The sequence below is a fragment of the Mixophyes fleayi genome, chromosome 8 (genome assembly GCF_038048845.1).
Source record: "Mixophyes fleayi isolate aMixFle1 chromosome 8, aMixFle1.hap1, whole genome shotgun sequence".
NCBI classification, from domain to species: Eukaryota; Metazoa; Chordata; class Amphibia; order Anura; family Limnodynastidae; genus Mixophyes; species Mixophyes fleayi.
The window spans coordinates 88090855-88112479 of NC_134409.1; the positions used below are offsets into that span (position 1 = coordinate 88090855).

General features: G+C 42.4%; 1 protein-coding gene across 1 annotated transcript in view; it reads right to left on the reverse strand.

Moving 5' to 3' along the window:
* Window positions 1-9515: 9515 nt before the first annotated feature.
* The window catches only part of LOC142099418 (extracellular serine/threonine protein kinase FAM20C-like), a 105980-nt gene continuing 93870 nt past the window's right edge, over window positions 9516-21625 (reverse strand). The window contains exon 10 of the mRNA XM_075182838.1: window positions 9516-9954. Coding sequence (XP_075038939.1) covers window positions 9708-9954 — 247 coding nt within the window. The 3' untranslated portion in view covers window positions 9516-9707. The remainder of the gene's footprint in view (window positions 9955-21625) is intronic.

Here is a 21625-nt window from a genome sequence, read left to right on the forward strand (position 1 = left end):
ATACAATGCAGGACAATAGGAAGATCCAAAAGCGAAGTCAGGGAGAGCCGGGTCAGTAACAGGAAACAAATGGCAGGTAAGCTAATATACACAGGAACGGTGGAGGCTAGAATACTAGTTGCTCTGGCACCCTAGTGGTGTCAGAGCAGATGTTATATAGAGAGTGATGGTCTCTCATTGGTGGGCAGTGGTTCGGCGGTCAGGCGCGCTGACCGACGACCGGAAGTTCCATTGCGTGTCCCGTCGTCATGGTGACGGGCGCGCATGCGCACCTGACCAACGGGGAAGCATCCCACGGGGTGCTCTGACGTGATCAGGCGTGCGTCCCTGCCTAGCGAGGAAGTGTGGGGGCGGCGCCTGATAGTACCCCCCTCCTCACAATTGGGGGAAACATCGGACAAAGAGCGCCATTTAAGGAAGGCGGCCAATAATCGTGGGACATGCAAATCTTCTTTAAAAACCCAAGACCTCTCCTCTGGTCCGAAGCCCCTCCAGTGCACCAGATACTGTAAACGTCCTCGGAATTTACGTTCAGCAAGAACCTGACTAACTTCATATTCGGAATGGCTTGAGGAACAGGAGTGACCTGAGAAAATTTGTTGAGTACCAGGGGTTTAAGGAGGGAGATATGGAAGGTGTTATGGATCTTCAGCGCAGGAGGAAGTTGGAGTCTAACAGTAACTGGGTTAATCACCTGACTTACTACAAAAGGACCAATAAAGCGGGATGCCAGTTTCATGGAGTGAACCCGTAGTCTCAAATTCTGAGTGGACAACCACACCTTGTCCCCAACCTGAAGGATAGGCACAAATCTTCTATGATGATCGGTGGAAGACTTATAATGACGTCCAGATTTTAGCAGGTTCTGCTTTTTGGAAACCCATAGTTCAGCCATATCTTGAGTCATGGCATGAGTAGCAGGAACTGTGGGAGGTGGGGAAGAAAAAGTGGGGAGAATAGGATGGGTCCCATACACAGTAAAGAAGGGTGAATATCCAGAAGAAGAATAACTATGTATGTTATGGGCAAATTCTGCCCAAGGCAGCAGAAGACTCCAATTGGGCTGGTTGTGTGAGGAAAAGCAGCTGAGAAATAATTCTTGATTTACCCACTCTGTCTGGCCGTTAGTCTGTGGGTGATACCCAGAGGAGAATTTAAGAGCAATACCCAAATCTTTGCAAAAGGCCCTCCAGAACCGGTAGATGAACTGCACGCCACGGTCAGAGATTATCTCCTGAGGGCAACCGTGGAGGCGAAATATTTGATAAAGGCTTGAGCTAATTTGAAAGCTGATGGAAGACCCTTTAGTGGACCAAAATGGGCCATCTTGGAGAACCTGTCCACTGTTACCCAAATGGTGTTGAAGCCACAGCTGGGAGGTAAATCAGTGATGAAATCCATCGAAATGCTAGACCATGGATGATCAGGGATTGGAAGAGGTTGTAACAGTCCTGCGGGAAGTTGCCTAGGTACCTTATTTTGGGCACAGGTAGTACAAGAGGCTACGAACTCCTGAACGTCAGTACGGACAGTAGGCCACCAATAATGTCGAGATAGCAGGGAGAGGGTCTTCTCAGTACCGGCATGACCAGCAAATTTAGAAACATGTGCCCAACGGAGCGCCTTCAGGCGTAGATGAGGTTCCAGAAAGGAGCACCCGAGTGGAGGTGTATGAGTGATAGCCACAATGCAAGAAGGTTCAATCACCGGACGAGGTTCAGTAGTAGGAGGAGTATCGGAGATGTCAAACGAACGAGAGAGCATCAGCCTTGGAATTCAGAATACCAGCACGGTAGGTGAGTTTAAGATTAAACCGAGTAAAAAATGAGGACCATCTGGCTTGACGGGGGTTTAGACACCGGGCATCCCGAAGGTAGATGAGGTTCTTATGATTGGTAAAGACAGTCACCGGGTGAAGAGCGCCCTCCAGAAGATGACGCCATTCCTCAAGCGCGGATTTCACTGCGAGTAACTCTTTATCTCTTATGCCATAGTTAGACTCGGAAGGGGAGAATTTCCTCGAAAAGAAACCACAGGGGAGTAGTTTTCCAGTGATAGATTCCTGCGACAGAACTGCCCCAACTCCAACCGAGGAAGCATCAACTTTGACTAGGAATGGTCTGTTTTGATCGGGCTGAGCAAGTACAGAAGCGGAAGAGAAGGCTTTCTTTAGTACTTCAAAGGCGGAGACAGCCTCTGGGGACCAAACCTGAGGGTTAGCTGACCTCCTGGTCAGGGCAGTGATGAGAGCGATGATGGAGGAGAATAGTGGTATAAACTGTAGATAGTAGTTGGCGAAGCCAATAAATCTTTGAATAGCTTTTAGTCCCACAGGTCTTGGCCACTTAAGGATTGCAGATAACTTTACCGGATCCATCTGCAGACCAGCCCCCGACACAATGTAGCCCAGGAAGGGAATCTGTGGCACCTCAAAAACGCACTTCTCGAGTTTGCAGTATAGTTTATTTGTCCGTAGGCGAGACAGGACCTCTATAACATGACAACAATGGTTAACCAGATCAGAGGAAAAGATTAAGATATCGTCTAGGTAAGCTACAACCGAGACGTAGAGGAGGTCTTGAAAAATCTCGTTAGTGAAAGACTGGAACACAGCAGGAGCGTTACACAGCCCAAAGGGTATCACTAAATATTCGAAGTGTCCTTTCTTGGTACAGAAAGCAGTCTTCCACTCGTCTCCTGAGCGTATACGAATAATATTGTACGCCCCCCGCAGGTCTAGTTTGGTAAACATCTTGGATCCAGCGATCCTGTCAAAGAGTTCACAAATAAGCGGCAGCGGGTATCTGTTTTTGACGGTAATGGCATTCAATCGCCGGTAGTCAATACAAGGCCGTAAGGAGCCATCCTTTTTCTTAACAAAGAAAAATCCTGCGCCAGCAGGAGAGGTAGACTTCCTGATGAACCCACGCCGAAGATTTTCAGAAATATAGGTAGTCATAGCAGAATTTTCAGGTAGAGATAATGGATAGATTCTGCCCTTAGGGAGTGGTTTGTCAGGAAGAAGTTCAATAGCACAGTCCCAGGGACGGTGAGGAGGAAGGGTTTCTGCAGCAGCCTTGCAAAACACATGGTAAGTCAATCTGAGGAGACGTCAAACGACAGGGGACTGACCAAGTTTTAGGCCAGCCAAACAAGACTTGAAACATTGGGGACCCCAAGAGGTAACCATCGCACGACTCCAATCGAATTGGGGAGAGTGAAGCTTGAGCCAAGGTAATCCTAGAACGACGGCATTCACTGAGCGAGACAGAACCAGGAACTCGATGACTTCAGAATGTAGCAACCCTACCGTCAGCCGAATTGGAGTGCAGATATGGGAAACCGACCCGTTGGAGATCCGATTCCCATCCACCGCGGTGAGGAATAACGGCTGAGGCAATTTTAGTGTGGATATTTGGAGTTGCGATGCCAGTGTGGCAGAGATGAAATTCCCGGCAGAGCCGGAATCCACAAAGGCGGAGGTTTCAAAAGAGCCGACAGGAGTTTCCAAGGACATGGGCATGAGGCAATCAGTGCTAGAAGTAGAATAGGGACTAGTAACCCCAACTCCTAAGCCGGCCTCCACGCCACCGACTAGGAGGGGGCGTTTCCCGGTCTCTTGGTGCAAGAGGATATAACATGACCAGGGTCTCCGCAGTACAAACAAAGATTTTGCTTAAAGCGTCGCTGACGTTCCTCAGGTGTTAGTCGGGAATGGCCGATCTGCATGGGTTCCTCCATAGGCACGGAATTCTGAAATAGGGGAGCGAGGCGAGTAGAAGTCCGTCTGGTGACGGAACGTTCCAGAGTACGCTCCCGAAAGCGTAGATCTATGCGGTTGCATAGGGAGATCAAGGAGTCCAGATCCGCCGGAAGTTCTCGTGAGGTTAATTCATCTTTAACTCGATCTGCCAGTCCTTGCCAGTAAGTCGCCACTAAAGCTTCATTATTCCAACTGAGCTCGGAGGACAGGGTGCGGAATTGAATTGCGTACTGACCAACTGTCAGAGATCCCTGGCGTAGATTCAAAAGGCTGGAAGCCGCTGAAGAAATACGACCGGGCTCATCAAAAACTTTTCGGAATGCCTCAATAAACGAAGAGGCACTAGCCAACAAGGGGTCATTCCGCTCCCACAAGGGGGAGGCCCAGGCTAGAGCTTGTCCAGACAAAAGAGATATAATGAAGGCCACCTTAATGCGTTCTGAGGGATAGGATGTTGGATTGCATTCGAAGTGGATTAAGGAACCCTCTGCATTTCTTGGAATCTCCATCAAATTTATCCGGCGTGGGAAGTTTTAACGAAGCAGTAGAGACCACCACGGGAGAGGATGAGGTTGCTGCGGCAACAGAAGTCGTCACAGGCACGGCCTGAGTAGAAGTCACGGAAGTCTGAAGGGTCTCGAGACTCCTTGAATACATTGCAGCAACTGCGCCTGCTCGGTTTCCTGTTTTTCAACTCTGTGAGCCAGGTGGAGGAGAATGTCTCGACCAGATGGTTTGCCAGGCGTTTCGGTTGACATGGCCAGAGCAAACTGTCACCAGGAAGGTGTCTGCACCTGCAAGTATTGGCACAACTACACTTGGAGGCGCGGAGTCTAACACGCCGCCGGTTTTCACCAGGGACCCCCGCAAGGAAGTTTGGACTTCGCGGCGAACGACGTGCAGGTCGCGGCCCTCACAGTTAGCTACTTGCAGATAATCAATGTCGTACAGGCAGGAGTCAGAACCAGACGGGCGGAGAAGGTACCAAATCAGGAAGGGAAGAATAGTCAGCAGGCCGAGGTCAGAACCGGAGATACAATGCAGGACAATAGGAAGATCCAAAAGCGAAGTCAGGGAGAGCCGGGTCAGTAACAGGAAACAAATGGCAGGTAAGCTAATATACACAGGAACGGTGGAGGCTAGAATACTAGTTGCTCTGGCACCCTAGTGGTGTCAGAGCAGATGTTATATAGAGAGTGATGGTCTCTCATTGGTGGGCAGTGGTTCGGCGGTCAGGCGCGCTGACCGCCGACCAGGAGTTCCATTGCGCGTCATGGTGATGGGCTCGCATGCGCACCTGACCGCCGGGGAAGCATCCCCGTTGCTTAGCAACAGGGCGCTCTGACGTGCTCAGGCGTGCGTCCCTGCCTAGCGAGGAAGTGCGGGGGCGGTGCCTGATATATGCACAATACAAGGCACTTCTAAGCAAGTCATATAAATGTCTTTCAGTACTCCTTGATCGCTGACGCTTTTTGTTCTAAAGCATATTCTAGGAAACATTCAGCAGCGACTTTTTATTCTGAAGGTAGTTGGAAAGAACACCCGCATCATTAATTACTTTATTTGGCATCTGTGTTTTCTGTTTCATTCTGTTACCACTTGGCAATTATAAAACATGCTATGCATGAATGTTTTTTTCCATTCAAATAAATATTAAACAAAATTAATTTAAATTGATTGCAGCTTACACATAACAAAATAAAACTATATAGAAACGAAATATAAAATTAGATACAACATTAGAAATATTCATTAAGTAATGATCAATCAATTACTTCCAGACTGGAGAAAGTCACAAACCCTTCAGAATCAAACAAAATGACCATCTTGCGTAAAGAAGTGTATGTATGAAGCAATAATAAAAGTAATAACAAATAATTACTTATTAAATAATATTTAAACATTAATAGTAAATCCCTCAAATAAAGAAATATAAGTATAATATTATAAATATGTTTTTGTCATTTATGTTTTCGAAGTATATAAGTACTGGGTTTTTGCCTATTACTTTGTCTGCAGTGCCTTTGAATGAATATTGTTTATTAGTTTGTTGTATTCTTTATGTTCAGCTTTGTCTCCTTTTGTTTTGTTTTTTTTATTAATTTTCATTTTTTTACACCAAATATATGTTTGAAGTATGTCATGTTAATTGCCTATAATGTGCTTTTTATTGACTAAATACTATGTTTTGTCTGTCGGCTAATTCTGACTCTGGGTATGTAACAAATGACTTGGTTTCTTGGTACAGATGACATGCAAACCTTGCACACAAATACAAGTTAAAAAAGAAACTACATATCTGGCTCCAAATTTACCAGAATGGATGAGTGTTGTGGTGACAAAAGCAATATTTTTAAAACTTAGACAAATAAAAGGCTGTTAAACCTGTGTAAAATTTGATGTCTCTTTAACAACCCCAGAACTAAGAATACCCAGCGCTCATCTGTTAAAGGTTGTTTTAAAAGAACATTGGATCCTGGACTTTAAGAAATGGAAAAATGGCTGTTTGGAAGGAGTTAAGTAAACCTTTTTTGTTTATACTATCTGCTGTGTTAAGTGGAATAATCTTACAACTTGTTATTGTGAGTCTGGTCTTCCCTTTAGCTTGGTAAATAGAAGGTCTGTTGACATTATCATTAATGAAGAGATCATTCATACATGATCTGACTGCCAAAATTCTTTCATGTATGGGTTCCTTAATTCAGCTCCCATAGATTAACTGTGAAAACAGTGCAATCCATGTGATGAAATAAATCTCTTTGATAGTTTATTGTTTCTGTGTTAATTTCTCTTTCCATGCTTACATTTACCCCCCAAGTCCACCTTTTATTTTTGTATCCCTCCCCACTATATTTCCCCATTTTCTCTTTTTTTTTTATCTAATACATAAATAATGGCCTTAACACACAACATGAAATTTATATTTTTTTATGGACAATCATTTTAAACTGCATGCTCTTTAAGCAATCCTCAGAGCTATGTGTGCTACAATTGAAGGTTAAGTTGCCCTTGTAGTTTGGAATTGGCTGCCTGCGATGAGAGGTGTGTTTTCCTCTATGTCACGGGCACTAGGAGTCTTGCCCAGGATTTCACCAGTTGACTTATGCTTACCAGAGAGGCGGAGTTTGCACAGCGGTCCTCTGGCAGCAGGGTGAATAGTGGAACGTATATAACAGCAGATGGAGAAAGGATGCCAATGGAATTGAGGATAGTCAGTGACTTGCAGCTATACTGGTAAATGAGTCAGCGACTTGCAACTATATTGGTAGATGAGTCAGCGACTTGCATCTATAGTGGAAAGGCAGTTTTGAACCACGGAGACCAGGGTGGACGTGAGCAGGTGAAGGAAGGTAACAGGAGAGTCAGTGGTCTGCGGATAGCAAGTTGTACCACTGCTGTGAAGGGAAGACTTGTCCAGGTGCAGGTAGGTAGCGGGGAAGTCAGTGGTCTGCGTACAGCAAGTTGTACCACTACTGTGGTGAGAAGACTTGTCCAGGTGCAGGTAGGTAGCAGGAAATTCAGTGGTCTGCGTATAGCAAGTTGTACCACTGCTGTGACGAGAAGACTTGTCCAGGTGCAGGTAGGTAGCAGGGAAGTCAGTGGTCTGCGTATAGCAAGTTGTACCACTGCTAGTAAGTGAGGAGTTGTTCAGGTGCGGATGAGTGGAGGCATGAAAAGAGTCAATAATTGAATGAAGACAATGAGAGCACAGAGGAACTTGTTCCAAACAGATATGCAGCGTTTACAGCTAATAGTCTATAACGGTATGTATACTGCTGCTGAGTAGAGAGGCTTGCACAAAGCGGATATGCGGGATAATAACTGATAGTCAATCACAAGTATGCATATCACTGCTGAGTAAAGAAGCTTGTTCCAAACAGATATGCAGCGTAACAACAAATAGTCTATAGCGGGTATAGATACCGCTGCTGAGTAGAGAAGCTTGTCCTGGGCGGATATGCAAAGTAACAGTTGAAAGTCAATAACAAGTAAGCATACCGCTAATGAGTAGAGAAGCTTGTCCACGAGGATATGCAGGTACAGCAGGAGCGCTGAACGGCTGTAGCGGGTATGGGAACCGCAGGTGAGCAGAGCAGGTAATCCAGCAGACAGCTGAGGACACGAGCAGGATACAGGAATCTGTAGTGGGTATGGGAACCACCGATGAGTAGAGCAGGTAATCAGCAGGAAGCTGAGGACACTAGCAGAACACAGGAGACACCTTCAGAGACTCACAGGGAATGAGACTCAAGATCAGGCAACGATGTAATGAGCACAGGTGCCTTAAATAGGGAGTGGTGCCTGATCCACCAATTAGGTTAAAAGCAAAGGTCATAAGTTCTTGGATGCTGCGCATGCGCAGTCCATCAAGATGGCGGACGGCCCCGGCTCAGGACAGACGCCGGCAGGAAGGATAGGGACCCACGCACCAGCGCAGAGGCACTCACGGTCCGGTGAGTGACACTCTAGTTATGTGGATGATGTTCCTCTGGGAGCCAATGTCTTTTGGATATTAGTCATGCCTCATGAATTTTACAGTAGTCATGAAATTCCTAAGTGCTATATAGTAGCTCACAGCAAATTAATAGGCTATTCTTTAAAGGGGGTGTGGACATACTTTCAAATATATCTGCCCACACATGTAATCCCCATCCCAGAGAAACCTCCTATTATCTGCAGCTATAGTTTTTGTTTTAAAAAAATCTACTTAATACCATATTGTTTTTGCTGCTAGACCCAGTGAGTTCAACTGTCATTGCTATTACCATATCTATTCTTGTTTGGTGAACTCCACTGCCTCCTTTGTGGCAGGAGCTGACATTGAACATGGGGAACACATGTCCTTACTCTGTTTCAAGCAGCAAGCTGAGGTTCCTTTAATATAAATAATGAATGATAGCTACCATTGATGTGGCTGACAGTTTTTGGATTTTTACAATGTTTTAGGTCTCCAATTCTCCTTGTCTATCCATATTCAAACTGTACCACACCACTGGTAACTGCACAGACATGCCAGTCACCCATGGTTGTTTAATTATTGTTGGCTGATAATATTGTGGCCTTACAATAGCCACACACACACTTTCCCCACCAATATCTACAATTGTTATAAAAGTGTCCCACACACCTCTTAGATTGTATGCTCATTTGAGCAAGACCATTTTTACTTTCTGATTCATGTCATTGTATGTAATTTGTTAGTGTCAAGACCCCTTCCATGTACAGCATTTTGTAATATATTTCAGCTCTTAAAAAATAAAAAATAATAATAATAATCTATTGCTCTTCAACAGACGTCTTACAGAGCTATGGACAGATTGAGTGCTTTAGCTCCATGAGCCATGGTGCAAAACGGCTTCTGTAAGTTTGAATTTAATTTGCTATATATGGTAGCGCTGCAATTTTATTAAAATATGTGGTTGTTGTTCTTGTGATGCCTGTCGTTGACTCATGTGAATTTTGCAGCACAAAACTCAGATATTTAACAGAGGATTATATATTTAGCAAACAAAATATACTGCATTACCCCTGAATACACACACACACACACACACACACACACACACACAAATATATGTGTAAAGTTACTTTGAGTTGCACTTTATTTTTGCAATAACTGTAATCTAAGCTGCTAGTTTATTAGTGCACATGTACCGTGCAACTTTAATTGATTAATGGTTAAACTATGTACAATTGTATTGATAACTCTTGCATTATTAGAAAATATTGCATTTTATTGAATTTGCTTTACAAGCATTGCAGTAAGTTATTGCATGGTTTTATAATACACAGTGGGTAAAAATGGCAATCTCTCATTCTTAAATTGAAGTTTGTGTATTAGAAAATATGTGCATTATATTCTGAAAGCAATCCTTCTTGAATGGATGAGTGGTGTTATTTCATGCTTCACATATATGTCATCAAAATTAGAGTATTTTGAATCCTATAATTTTCTTTTCTTGTATAGCTTGGTCAGGTCTTCATAGACCACTCGGTGCTGGCCCTCTTTTCTGAAACATTCCTTTACAGCACTGATGATGAGGCCCAGCCTGCGGTCAAGGGCAATAAGATGTGGCTCTGATAGGATGGGAGTGAGAGGGTCCATGGACAGAGACTCGCGCATGACATCGCTCAGGCGATATGGATCAGTAGCAAGGATTTCAAGCCTTTGCAGTGTAGACTTCTTAATTCTACACAGAAGAAAAAGAATTTTATGAAAATGATACTACTGTTAGAGAAAGCTATTTTTTTAATTAAAGCTCTTAGGGGCGTATTCAATTGTTCCAAAATCCCGCCGCGTAAAAGCTATTACCGTTATTACGGTAGTAGTTAGCTGGATTTCAGCTCTTGAGCTGCGAACTGAAATCAAGCGAGAAAATTACTGTAGTAACAGTTTTTCTGCACACTATTACCGTAATAACGGTAATAGTGCGCAGACCGCGGGATTTTCAGCGTTTCCCCCGACAATTGAATACACCCCTTAGTTTCATTTACTTTTGTACTACTTGAAGATTTTTATTTACTTACCTCAATAGAGGTCATTTACAAAAGAGCAAACAATTTTGCCCTGGGTGTGTCTTTTCTGAAATGTGCCTGACTATAAGCATGGAAATGGCAGCATCTGCAGAGTGTCCAAAATGAAGCACTGATAAGAGGAGTCAGGTGATTTGGCATGTTATTGTTAGCATATTACTGTACACCATTACTGCTGGAACTAATATTAGCATATTACTGGACATACAACTATTGGCATATTACTGGGTATTCCTACTATTTGTTTATTACTGGGCTTTACACGTGTTACTGGACATCATTACTACTGTTATATTACTGGGTATTATTATCTGCATAATACTGGACATTACTACAGCTGGCATATAGTCAGGCATTAATTCAAGTATATAACAGGACATTACTACCATTACTAAGCATTACTGTTGACATATTACTTAACGTCATTACTGCTGGCATATTGCCAGGAATTCATTTTTGTATATTATTGGATTATTGGGTATTACTGTTGGACTATTACATGGCATTACTACAGTTACTTACTGCTGGCATATTAATGAGAGAATTAATGTTAGCATATCATTTGGTATTAATTCTGGCATACTACTTGCTACTACTGTAGGCATACTCCTGGGCATTAAGAATAAGAAACATCTTTTGAGCTTCACATTAACATTTTTTTCTGGTGTATACATGGATCCCCTTTTTTACTTGTTTTATTTGGTAACTTGATTTGCAAGTACTTAAGCAAGTAAAACATTTATTTCAGCCTCAGTAATGTTAGGTCATTGTTAAACTTGTGATTGCACATCTATTTTAAGAAGTATTGATTATATTTCAGGCTAAGAACAACAGTTAATCCTTAATGTAGCACTCTTTGATTTCTGCATGTAAGTGAAAATCAAGGAGAATGCATCTCATGCAGGTGTGAAAATATGATCTTTTTATTGCATTTCATGAATGTATTCTTTAATGTCTTATACCATCCCCAGAAGAGGACCTAGACATTTAGAGCCTCATTAAGAGTTGGATGTAAGTCCATTTGGTCAAAGTAAAAAGGCTTTGTGCACAAATTTTGTTGAACTGCACATGCACAAAATTTTCATTTGTGTTTAGAGTTTAATGTATCTTGGACTTGGTATTCACATTCTAATAGAGTATAGCAAGGGCGTGCACATGCTATTTAAGCATGCCCCATAAAGAAGCATTATATTTAGAGTTAAACATATATTTTGATATGTTAGTTTTCAAATGTTAATTTTTCATTTAAGTATGGCAACTGATAATGATGACTGCCATAAACATAAATAAAAAAAAAACAAAAACAAAAAAATCAAGCTATACAGTTTAGGCTAGTTTCCATGTAAACAAGGGGAAAAATAATGTCCTTGAAAGCAGTCCAGAGAGCAAGCGGCCATCCTGCTGGCACAGGGACACATGTCCCCCCCCCAACCTGCCCTTCATGGCAACCTGTGAGTATGTGTATGGGGCAGGGAGCAAAGACTAACTGATGCCACATGCCATTTACTGTCTGTGTCATTTGTCTTCTGACGATTGGAGGATTACACTGCTGTATCCATTTACACCAGATGATCACCAACTCTATGGCTGTAGCAAGGGTAGGGCTATTACAGATACACTTGTTAATATGAAAACTGTTGTGCTGCTATTTTATAGCTCTGCCCAATCACTTGCTTTGGTTCCTTTTTGCAGGGCTGTGGAATTTATATACAAATACAGCAGGACATTTTATATAATATTTACTATATACTATGTATGTAGAAAATATAGTTTGTATATAAATAAAACATGACTATTTTGGTTAAAGGTAAATGTGTACTCCTCACTGTTAATGACCTGTGCTTGTTTTTGCAATAGAATAAGAGGTGATGGACTGAGGGATGTTTAGTACCGGTGACTGGCTCAAGCATAGGCATGGTCACTTGCTGTTTTAATGTTTAAATGCTGTTTTAATGTTTACTGTTTTTGCTCCAGGGGATGATATTTCACAGCAACATGCATAGAGAAATGATTGAAAATAGCATGTACTTCAAAAGATGTGAATTTAGGTGATGGGACATTTGATAGAACTGTGAATGTGCACTGTGTGGAGAGAAGTAGTCCAACCCCACCTCCCTGTCTGCCTTCAGGTCTGAGGGTGTGGGTGAAATGGAGGCCACCATGTGCAAGGGCTGCTGGTGAGACAGTGTCTGATTGTGTAAGCCAGGTTTCAGTAATTGCCCGAAGATTCAGATTGTTTTGAGAGGAACGGGTCATGTATGGAGGTAAGTTTGGTACAGATAGTGCGTGTGTGCCAAAGAGCACATTTAAAGCACTTTGGAAGAGACGCGAGACAGGTGATATGTTTGAGGTTTGCCAGATTTTGGTAGTGTTCTGATATACAATATTGTGCAAAAGTTTTAGGCAGGTGTGGAAAAAATGCTGCAAAGTAAGAATGCTTTATAAAACAGAAGTGTTAATAGTTTATTTTTATCAATTAACAAAATGCAAAGTGAATGAACAGAAGAGGAATCTAAATCAAATCAATATTTGGTGTGACCACCCTTTGCCTTCAAAACATCATCAATTCTTCTAAGTACACTTGCACAAGTCAGGGATTTTGTAGGGTTATAGTCAGGTGTATGATTAACCAGTCATACTAAACAGATGATAATGATCATTATTTTCATATGTAGTGTGACATAATCAGGGGAATAGGTAGCATCACCTGGGGTAGATGGCTTTGAACAGCAGCAATAAATCACGTAAATGCAGTATTTCTGGTACAATTGACCTCAGCAAGTTTTATAGAGCATGTGCAAATAAATATAACTTAACAAAAGCCTTGCCTCCCCGGCATTAACTAAACATTACTTAAAGGCCCTCTCTCAAGTCTGAGGCCTCGTGTCCCAGACTCAACTCCAAACATTAGGATATTTGCTCACCATAAGCAGGTTCTCACAGAAGGCATTCAACCTCCTTCCCCAACTCTGTGTGTCAGAATACTCAGAGCTGCAGCCTTTTACAAGCAGCACACAGATGCAACTCCTAATTACTCTGCTCTGAAATCTGCACTGGGAAGCTTTTCCCATACACCTTATCAACCTCTCTGGTGTTTTAAGATACAAATGTCAGAAATCTAGGACTTATATACCCGCCATCCACTTCTTTCCCAGTGTATCTTTCACATATCCTTCCCCCTTGTTTCGACCTACAGGTTGGAACACTTGTAGCCCCTAAACAATAAACTCGGGACAATGCATCTGCATTGGCCAGTTGGCTTCCTTGCCTATGCTCTACAGAGAATTTAAAATTTTGGAGAGCCAAAAACCACCTGGTTATTCTTCCATTGGTTTCTTTATTCTCAGACATCCATTTCAACGGAGAATGATCATCCTGAATTTCCGGCCCAAAAGATAGTATCTTAACATCTTTAACACCCATTCAATTGCTAGGGTTTCCTTTTCAATAGTGGCATAGTTTATTTCATGCGCATTCAACTTCCTGCTTAAGTAAATAATAGGATGTTCCTCACCATTTTTACTTTGGGACAATACTGCGCCTATCCCCACACTTGATGCATCTGTCTGTACCACAAATTATTGTTTAAAATCAGGTGTCATTAAAACTGGTTGAGTGCATAATGCCATCTTTAATGCCTAAAAAGCATTTTCTGCTTGCGGACTCCACTTAATTATCATTGACTTCCTACACTTAGTCAGATCAGTCAGTGGGACAGCAATGGTGGCAAATTTGGGAATAAACCTTCAATAATCCCAGTAATTCCCAAGAAAGCCATAACTTGTTTCTTGTTCAAAGGTCTTGGCCAGTTTTGTATTGTCTCAATTTTATTAATATGAGACTTTATCAGACCTCTGCCTATGGTGTATCCCAGATATTTCACCTCCTCCATTCCCAAACAACACTCTTTTGGGTTGACTGGTAAACCCACCTCCTGTATGGAGTCCAATATTGCTTGTACTCGGGGCAGGTGGGACTACCAAATTGAGTTATGGATGACTACATCATCAAGGTACGATGCAGAATAATGTCTATGGGGTTTTAATATCTTATCCATCATCCGTTGAAATGTAGCAGGTGCCCCATGTAACCCAAATGGTAACCTCTTATACTGGAAGAGACCCTTCGGGGTAAAAAAAGCTGTCTTCTCTTTGGCTCTATCTGTCAACGGTAACTGCCAGTGACCTTTGCTTAGGTCTAGAGTGGTTAAATACCGTGCTTTACCCAACTTTTCAATAAGCTCATCCACCCGAGGCATCGGGTATGGATCTAACTTAGACACCCTATTTTGTTTTCATTACAGAAGTGTAGACTTCCATCAGGCTTCGGAATGAGCACAATGGGGCTTGACCATTCACTATGTGACTCTTCAATTACATCTGATTCTAACATATTTTTAACTTCTTAAACACTAACTTCCGTTGAGCCTCCAGTATCCTATAGGGTTTTATATTAACCTTAACCCCTGGTTCAGTGACTATGTCATGTTTAATGATTGTTGTTTTACCAGGTACATCCACAAATAAGTCTCTGTTTCTTATGAGAAACTCTTTTGCTTCATGCTGTTGGGCAGTTGAGAGGGATTTAGTCACTGTTACTTCTGGAACTAGGGGTATGGCGGTTGCTGGGAAACCTACGGTAGCTGACAAAGCTACTCTGTCTTTCCAGGGTTTTATAAGGTTCACATGGTAAATCTGTTCTGGCTTTTTTTCACCAGCTGAAACACCTTGTAATTAACTTCCCCTACTTTCTCCATTATTTCAAAGGGTCCTTGCAATTTAGCCAGAAAATTACTTTCTACGGTAGGCACTAAAACAAGCACTCTGTCTCGGGAGCAAAAGTGCGTACTTGGGCATTATGGTTATACACCCTTTGTTGTGCCAGTTGGGTTTGTTCTAGGTGCTCTCTTACTATCGGCACTACTGCAGATATTCTTTCTTGTATCTGGAAAATCTGTTCAATCACAGTTTTATAGGGACTAGGTTGCCCCTCCTATGTTTCCTTGGCGATATCCAATAACCCCCAAGGCTGTCTCCCATATAACAAATCAAAAGGTGAGCACCCCGTGGAGGACTGGGGTAACTCTCTAATGGTCATTAACAAGTAGGGTAGCAAACAGTCCTAAGTTTTCCCATCTTTATCTACCACCTTCTTTAACATATGTTTTAAAGTTTTGTTAAACCTCTCTACTAAACCATCAGTCTGCAAATTATACACAGACGTCCTTAATTGAGTGACCTTAAACAGGCCGCACAGCTCTTTCATAATTCTAGACATAAAATGAGTACCCTGGTAAGTGAGGATTTCCTCAGGTATCCCAACTCTGCTAAAGACTTGTACGAGTTCTCTAGCAATAGCCTTTGTCGATGTATTGTGTAGCGGGATTGCTTCCGGGTACCTGGTAGCATAATCTTATATCACCAAAATATATTGATGCCCCCAGGCAGACTTGAATAAAGGACCCATTAAATCCATGGCTATCCTTTTGAATGGTACCTCAATAATGGGTAGTGGGACAAGTGGACTTTTAAAGTGTGGCCTACGAACATGTTATTGACACTCAGGACATGATGCGCAGTAGTCAGACACATCTTTATGGACCCCTGGCCAGAAAAACCACTGCACTATTCTTTCTGAAATTTATTCTATCCTTAAATGCTCTGCAGTTATGGGTGACCATGAGCCTATAATCATTCTAGCATCATTCTCCTATAAGGCTTAGGCACTATTAGCTGTTCCACTATGTCCGCAGCCTTTTCGGACATTTGAAACAAGAACCCCAGATTCATTACCATGTGAGGATATGACAACCTACTATCGAGCTCTAGGGGTTTTTCATCAACCACCTTTACATTTTTTCTAGCTTTTAACAGAGTGGGGTTGTCAAGGTCGTCTCTATTACCTGATTCGATTCGGGACCCTTGGGTCTAACTGAAGCAGGACTGAAACAGAACCTAGAGGCCTTGATGATCTCTCTGCTCATCTAGAGTCCTCAGAGTAGCACATGCAGTATTGGAGTCTTAGGGCTGGAGTCTGTACCTGAGCACAGAACTGGAATCCAGCGTAATAACTGACTGGAACTGTTCGTGGGAACTCAATCCCGGCTCCTGTAGCCAGGCACACAGTACTGGAGCCCACTAATAAGAACTCAGGGCCTGATTCATTAAGGATCTTAAATGAAGAAGTATCTTATTTCAGTCTCCTGGACAAAACCATGTTACAATGCAAGGGGTGCAAACTAGCACATAAATACTTGATAGCTTATTTATACACTGAAATTTAAAGTTGATATTTGTGTGCTACATGAAAAAACAGTCAGTATTTGACTTATGTGCAAAACAGAAATCTAGTTTGCACCCCTTGCATTGTAATATGGTTTTGTCCAGGAGACTGAAATAAGATACCTCTTCATTTAAGATCCTTAATGAATCAGGCCCTCAGTTAGGAAACACACGGAAACTCAGAACAGATTGAACTGGAACTGGAGACAGGGACTAGGAACTCAGAACCGTGACACGGAATGATGAACTCAGGACTGCGTAGCAGCCACAGACCTGGACCCACAGACAGATACACGGAACTGGAAATATGCCCTAGAGGCTTAGAACCAGCCGTAGCAACAGTACAGGTGATACCAGTAAAGCCACTGGTACTGCAGAATAGATACTGAATGGTGCAAAGTTCTTACTGAGGTGAGCACTCTTGCTGAATGCAGAATATTGCAGGAAGATGAGCAGCTTGGAAGTGCAAAATACTTGCAGGATGATGAACTCCGGGTGTCAGGATGAGAGCATAAATCTGATATGATTTAATAGAATATTAAATGTCGGGGCCCAAATAAAATATTGCATTGATACATAAATGAACTCATATAAATGTTTGACCAAATGTTTTTAAAAAGGAAACAATTAGCCCAGTAGGAGGTAATTAGGTTGGGTAAACCCTTTTGTGAGGCGACCTGCTTAAGATATGCAGATCACAGACATTCATTGTTTTTGATCATGTATTACACTTCCTAATTGAGTTCCTTTCAACAGGTAGTGTAAACACAAAGAACCACTTAATGGAAATGAGAGAGCCAGATACCTAAGGGAGAATCTTGGAACAAAGGCCACATTTGAAAGCCTATACACCTATATAGAAATATGGGCTACAAAGGAAAATGTCTTCATAGTTCATATTTTGGGAAATCAGGGTGCCATTCCACACCAAGGAGCAGAAATCACACCAGGGTTGTGAATGACAGGTACTGGCGGTATTCGGGAACAGCTATAATCACATATCTTTGGAAAAGGTATGTCACATTGTCATAATTACATTATGTTTTGTATTTAAATTGCGTGAGATTATGACCGGTTTGTCGAAGGGGGAGTTATGTCTCTGGGATATATCTGAGAGAAGTTACCAAATGTCTAATCTTTAGGTATCATTTTTAACAAAGCTTAGGTGACACCCAGGGGACATTCCCTCCCCCCACATTAACATCCACACTGCCCCTGTGAATGCCATCCCATTTCATTTGCTTAAACACCTGTGTAGTGAAAGGACAAGTTGTCAGACTTTTTGGGAAATCAGTTCACATTGATAAGCTGTCCATCTTCCAAGTCAATTTCCCTTGGCCAGAAAAGGCAATTCATGTAAGTGCTACTCTGAATGTAACCCCTTTTATTTTAAACTGCTTTGCTTGTGTGTGTCAATCTATTGTTTACTCATCATTTTTCTTTATATCTGAATGCTCTGTACTTTTGTATAGTAAATCTATAATTTAATATGTGGTGTCCTTGATACCCTAACAAATCCATTAGCATGTTAAGAAGAATATAGCTCGACCAAGTTAACCCTTTGAATGCCAGTGTGTGATTTGTTGATACATTTGATTAACAAGCTGTGTGTTCTTGTATTTACATTTGTGTAACAGTCTGGAGGTGTGAAGAGTTAACCCTTTGCTTGCTGGTGAGGGTCTTGCTAGTCTGTGAGTGCTAGAAGCCTTGTGTGCCAGTGTGGGACAGTTTGTTGGGGTCATATTGCTCGTATTCAATAGTTGGTGGAAAACCTGAAGTGTCTGGGGGTTTGAGAGAGCCGTGTTTAGGGGCGATTTAGTAAGTCTGCAGTCAGCTGCCGTAACTTTGGGGTGTTCACTGTATGAGGTTACTCAGGTTATAACCTGTGATAGGTAGAGAGAGACTGCAGGCTGAAATCGTGTGTAACCTCATACAGTGAACACCCGAAAGTCACGGCAGCTGGAAGCGTGTTCGTAACACTGGGTAATGCAGGATGCTTGGAAGAAGATATGCAGTTTAGAATGCAGGATACTTGCAAAGTGATATATAGGTGGTAATGCAGGATGTACACAGAAGCTGATCACTTTGCAAACACAAGGAGTCAGGAACAGTGCAGGAGCCTGGAGCCAAGAACTATCCTCAGGAGAGAAGTGTGTTGTTCTGGCAATGAACAGATCTCAGCAGCAGGTTTAAAAAGGGTGTTTCAAATAACTATTGGCTGCACAGTTCATATGATCACAGCTGCTAAATCTGGTTGATCTAGAATGATCACCTGACTGCTTCTAAGATTTCCACACCCATGCAGAACAAACAGGATGGACTGCCTTTGCCACCCTGTTTGTTGTTGTTGTTTGCTGGGCTTACTTTGCCATCATTCCCTTTCGTTATGCGCCCTCTAACCGCAGTAGGAGGAGCTCACCAATGCTGGAACCACTGGACTCCTTACCGGCATCCAGAACCAGGTTCCTTCTGGGTAACTGTCTCTGTTAGGGTACCCCCTTACGATACATCTGGGCTGGTTCCCCTGTCCTCTTACTATGGATCAGGGTTGCTGTGGATGGATCCCCCCTGGCCTATCACACAGGCCAGTGCTGCTGGGTAGCAGGCAGAGCAGTGGTGCTGGAAAGCTGTGTCCAAACCTCAGACAGCCAGGAACGGATTAGATTTTGGGTCTAATCTGTAGGTCACAGGATTTTCAGCATGGAGAAGTTCTCAAGCAGGTCTTTGAAGCAAGTGATGTTTATTTGCTTACACACTGGTTGAAGGTACCAGTGATCAGGTCAGATGAAACAAGAATGATACATTCAGTACAAACCAGTGCTGTTTTATACAGTTTAGTTGAGTTCTTTTTAGTAACAGGATGCAATATGTTTACCCAAACATGGATTTAAATGCAATTTATACTTAACAAAATGTATACTTTTCTGCGATATCCTGAATCCCATTGATCAGAGACTTCCTTTCACTTTAGCCAGGATACAGGCAACGGCTCCCTGACGTACATTCAAGTGTTAGTCACTCACATTGAATAGACTTATTTAGCAATTCCTGCTATATGCAAAACAAACTCCCTACTCACATATGCCTAATTGAAGATTTCCTCGTGCAGAGTTTCAAAACCCCAAACAAGACATTTCCTCTACCAAAATACACAAAAGAGTTCCTCAAAAAGTGCTTATTGCATCAGAAATTAATACCTCAGAAATGAATGCCATTCCTCTGCAAAGTGCCACACCACATAGTAAAATCAGTACATTGCAATGATATAAATAAGTATTTCCTTTAAATAAATTTATACCATAAGTTATTTAAAAGTGATCCAGTCACACTATGGGCTAGATTTACTAAGCTGCGGGTTTGAAAAAGTGGGGATGTTGCCTATAGCAACCAATCAGATTCTAGCTGTCATTTTGTAGAAAATACTAAATAAATGAAAGCTAGAATCTGATTGGTTGCTATAGGCAACATACCCACTTTTTCAAACCCGCAGCTTAGTAAATCTAGCCCTATGTGTTTGTTTACAAACAGAGATGTGATGGACCCAGGTAGCAGTGATATGACAGTGAGGGATGTGGTAAGGGCGGCTTAGACCCTGATGTGTGACAGGATCCTTTAACTGCTTTGTGGAAAACAGATCTTTTTTTAATTTGAGTTCAGGCACACAATCAATTGGTTTAACAACATTTCCTCCTTCAGTAGGATATACATTTTCCTGCGCCCCACTCCTGCCCTCATCATTCTTTGACTCCCCAAGCATATTTGAGAATGGGAACGTTTCTGATTTTGGCATCACTTCCACCATCACTGTATCTGTAACATTATCATCCAAGTCTGGGCTATTTGCTTGTCTAACCAAATTGGGTTTCCCAAAGTTTCCAGAAGTGGGAAAAATCTCATCCCAATATTGCATCAAACCCCAAACAAGGAACCAATCCCACAGTAAATACTGCGAAACCACATTGTGTTTCTAAGTTCAGTTCAGAGGTAGCATAATACTGAGTATCACCATGTATACAGGTTACCCCAACATTTTACCCCTCATGTTTTTTTTTTTTTTAAATTCTTTATTTTGGTTGGTCATATAAGCAAATACAGGGAATAAGAGTGTTATTATTGAACAGACGTACAAAAACAGTCAGAACAATTGAATCAACATGTACGTAGAAGCTTATAATGAGACAACCATTTTTACAATTTTATATGCGGTATCAAATTGTATATAACTGTAGTGAGAGTGTGAAATGTGGGAGTGGGGGGAAGGGAATCAGAAAGGAAGGGGGGGGGGGAAGACCAGAAAGCAGGTATATGAAAGAGCTCAGGGGGTGGAGAGTGTGTAGACGACTCAAGAAGATAAGGGGGCAAAGCGTATAAGGGAGCTGGACTTACCCCACATGGGTCCTTATCACGGGGCTAATTGTTAGGGGGACGCGAGCTTTCCACAAACTGCCAAGGAGCCCAAACCTGGTTAAAAACATGGCCTCTATCATGGAGGTAATAGGTAATCTGTTCCATGGCTGCGACATGCCAGATTTGTTTTTTGAGGGCTGTTAGAGAGGGGGGGGACGTTTTTTTCCAGTTTAGCGCGATAAGGGATTTAGCCGCTGTCAGTATATGTGAGGCTAGTTTTTTGGAAAATTTGTCAAGTTCTGGAGGAGGATAGCATAGTAGAAAGACCCAGGGGTCCTTTGCGACGGGAGCCTCAAATAGAGAGTTTAGAATGCCACAAACCACATCCCAGAAGGAGGAGATAGTTGGGCAGGTCCACCATATATGGAGCATAGTTCCCCTGTGGCCACAACCCCTCCAACAGTAAGGTGAAGAAGAGGGAAACATGCTGTGGAGTCGAGTAGGGGTATAATACCAACGGTAATAGATTTTATAAGAGGTTTCTTTAAGTTTGGTGGATATGGAGCTTTTGGCTATCTCCAGTCTCATGTCGTCCCATGCCTCATCGTCCGGAGGGGGGCCTAGATCCTTTTCCCAATCAGCCTCATGTGCCCTCGGAGTAGGAAGGACAGCAGCAATAAATATACCATAAAGTTGGGAT